The sequence below is a fragment of the Ursus maritimus genome, unplaced genomic scaffold (genome assembly GCF_017311325.1).
Source record: "Ursus maritimus isolate PB19 unplaced genomic scaffold, ASM1731132v1 scaffold_19, whole genome shotgun sequence".
Lineage (NCBI taxonomy): Eukaryota > Metazoa > Chordata > Mammalia > Carnivora > Ursidae > Ursus > Ursus maritimus.
This window is the reverse complement of record NW_024424341.1, coordinates 23083524-23086188: the sequence shown is the minus strand read 5'-3', so window position 1 is coordinate 23086188 and position 2665 is coordinate 23083524. Positions and strand designations below refer to the sequence as shown.

At 57.7% G+C, this 2665-nt stretch overlaps 1 protein-coding gene across 5 annotated transcripts in view; it reads left to right on the top strand.

The window, feature by feature from the left end:
• Positions 1–2665, top strand: part of LOC103673636 (dipeptidase 2) — a 9390-nt gene that overhangs the window by 975 nt on the left and 5750 nt on the right. For 2 of the 5 annotated variants that reach the window (XM_040633481.1, XM_040633480.1), the window contains exon 2: positions 2368–2629. In XM_040633481.1, coding sequence (XP_040489415.1) covers positions 2368–2629 — 262 coding nt within the window. Of the gene's footprint in view, positions 1–100; positions 177–1397; positions 1443–2367; positions 2630–2665 lie in introns of all 5 variants that reach the window. The other 3 variants (XM_040633483.1, XM_040633484.1, XM_040633485.1) reach the window with 3 other exon arrangements.

Sequence of the window (2665 nt, the reverse complement as noted above, 5' to 3'; positions counted from 1 at the left end):
GGGAGGGAGGGAGGAAGGAAGGGAAAGAGGTAGGGAGGAGGGGACGGGGGAAGGAACAGGACAAGGCTTTACTAGCGTGTGTTTATTTCCCCCTGCACAGGACAGGGTAGAGAGATGGCCTCTGGAGAGGGAAAAAGGAGAAGAGGCCACTTGGTTGGCTGAAACCCCCTTGCTGAGTATGAGTATACACATGTCACTGAGTGTATAAGGGTCTGGATATGTCTGTGTTTCTGTGATTGGCTTTGTATGGTCACCTCAAGGCCATAACTAGCAGGGCTAGTTAGTTTAAGAACTGAACTTGAACGTTACTGAAAATTATTCTGCCTGGCTGATCTTCTACAGAGATGGTGCCCACTTTCTATGGTTCAGCACTGCCTGTCTCTGCTGGGCTAGAGTTTCCTCCAAGTCTTGGAGTGTAAGACATCTGGCTCCTGGAGAAAAGCTAACAAACCTTGAAAAGCTAAATTTTCCCTTCTCATTTCTTGTCAGCAGCTGCTATTTATTCTGGATTTCCTGCCTACCTCTTCCCATTGTTTATACTCCCCCACTTCCTGGGGGGCTATTAAGAGTGGAATAGACAAGTTGTTTATTCCCCAAACCAACATTTTTGTCTTGGAGACGAGCCATCCCAGAGTTTCTCCTCCCTTTCCCCACTTGCTGGCTTTGTGAGTGGGTGTGGGGCTGCTGGTCAGCAGTAGGGGGAGAAAGGAGGGAGCCAGGTCTGAGTTTGGGCTCCCCAGCCACCCAGGGCAAGGACATACCCTAGGGGACTCACACTCTGCAGTGTGGCTGCCCAGAGAACCCCCACCCCCAGCTGCAGTAGTCAGAGAGCAGACCCACCTCCAGCACAGTGCCACTGGCTTGCCCTTCATCCCTGCTTGCTGGCACCAAGCACCATCATATGCACAATCACTCAGATATACCCAAGCCCAGACCGGGCCCCTCCTGGGTAGCCCAGGACCTCTGGTTCCTCTGGCAGAGTTTTGCTCATTTCCTTTCTAGGGTGGTTTCTAGAGTCTCCAGTCCCCAGACTTATGTCACTACCCCTGCACTGGTCACTCCTGGCACCTGGAAAAGTTCCAAAGGTGAAGCAGCTCCAGAGGGTGCCAAGGTTCACAGTGGAACCTTGAGAGGCTGGGGAGGAAGGAGTTTGGGCAGAGACCTTGAAGCCTCTCAGTGGCAGAGCTTCTGAGGGAAGATGCATTCCCCTGTGTTGGGGGGGGGGGGCGGGTGTGTAGGGAGGTGGTTCCTGGAGGAGGCAGCTAGGGTGAAGGCCTGAGGCTGGGAATGAGGGTGGGGCCTTCAGAGGAAGGAGTTTTCTGGAAGAGCTAGAGCCACAGGAGCTAGAAGATAAGGCGGATGTAGCCTCAGAACCCAGATGCCAGGCCCTTCCTTAGGACCCACACGTCCGACTTCAACGGAGACAGGGCTTCCACACTGAGGTAGGTGGGATCCTGACCAACAGCTCAGCCAGCAGCTCTGGGAGGAATGTTGCTGGGATGGGGGGAGGGGTGCTCTGCTGCCCTAAAAATGACTTAATTTCCTTCCACTCAAAGAGCTTACTGAGTTCCTGCTCTGTTCAGTAAGCCCCCCCCCCACCCTTCCCAGTAGGTTGCTCAGCTCACACACCCCAAATCCCTCCATTCAGACCCTGCAGAGGTGTAGCATCTCCTGAGGAGGGAGCTCTTTCCTGAGACTGACTGGGGAAGACCGGGAGAGGGGCACCCCTGACAGTTCCCCAGGGGAATGGACAAATAGGCAAGGAAATAAGGTAGGGGAGAGAGAGGTCAGGGGCAGAGGGCCTCTTCCTGAATGCAAAGCCCACAAGGTTAACCCCTCATTTCCAGGAACTCTCTCCTCCCAACCCCACCCTCACTGTGGCTCAGCAGCAGGAATCGGAGAGCTCTAGAGTACTGTGGCCAGAGACATTTGCATGTAGCCCTCAGGGTGGCTGGTGCAGGATGCAGGCAAATTGGGGACGTGATGTGATTGAGAGAGGCCTCAGGGTGAGGGCTACTCTCGGGGAGGAGCACCCTAAGCCTTCTCTCTCGGGGGGGAGCACCCTAAGCCTTCTCTCTCGGGGGATCGAGGTTAGAGGCAGTAGCAGAGCAACCTGCGTCAGTCCCTTGGAACACTGGGGGTAAGGAGAGAGGCAAGAGCAGAGAGTGCCCGCCCAGAGGATGCTGTCTTGTAGGCTAGGGGCTGGGAGTGGGGGGGGGAGGCGGGGGGGGAGAGGGAGAGACTGCCAAGACAGAGAGCCGGGGTCCAAGGTCCTGCGAGTCCGTTCTCCCCTTGCTAACCGCCGCTGCGCGGTCGGAGTCGACGTTCCAGACTCTCTTCGCCCTCTGCCCCTCGCCCCCCCTTCAGGCTCTCGACACCGGTCCCTGCCTGCCTGTCCGGCCCTGCGCAGCATGCAGCCCCTGGGCCTGGAGGCTACCCCCGCGCTCCGCCGGCGACCTCTGCTGCGTCTCCTGTTCCTAGTGTTGCTGCTGCTGCTGCCACGGCCGATAACCCGTGCCCAGACTACACCGGGAACCCCCAGCTCCCGGACCCCGCCGGCCACCCCCAGCTCCCCAAGTCTGCGGGAGCGCGTGCGAGCCCTGATGCGGGACTTCCCTCTGGTGGACGGGTGCGTAGGTGTGGTGTGGGGGCGCGTGAAGACTGA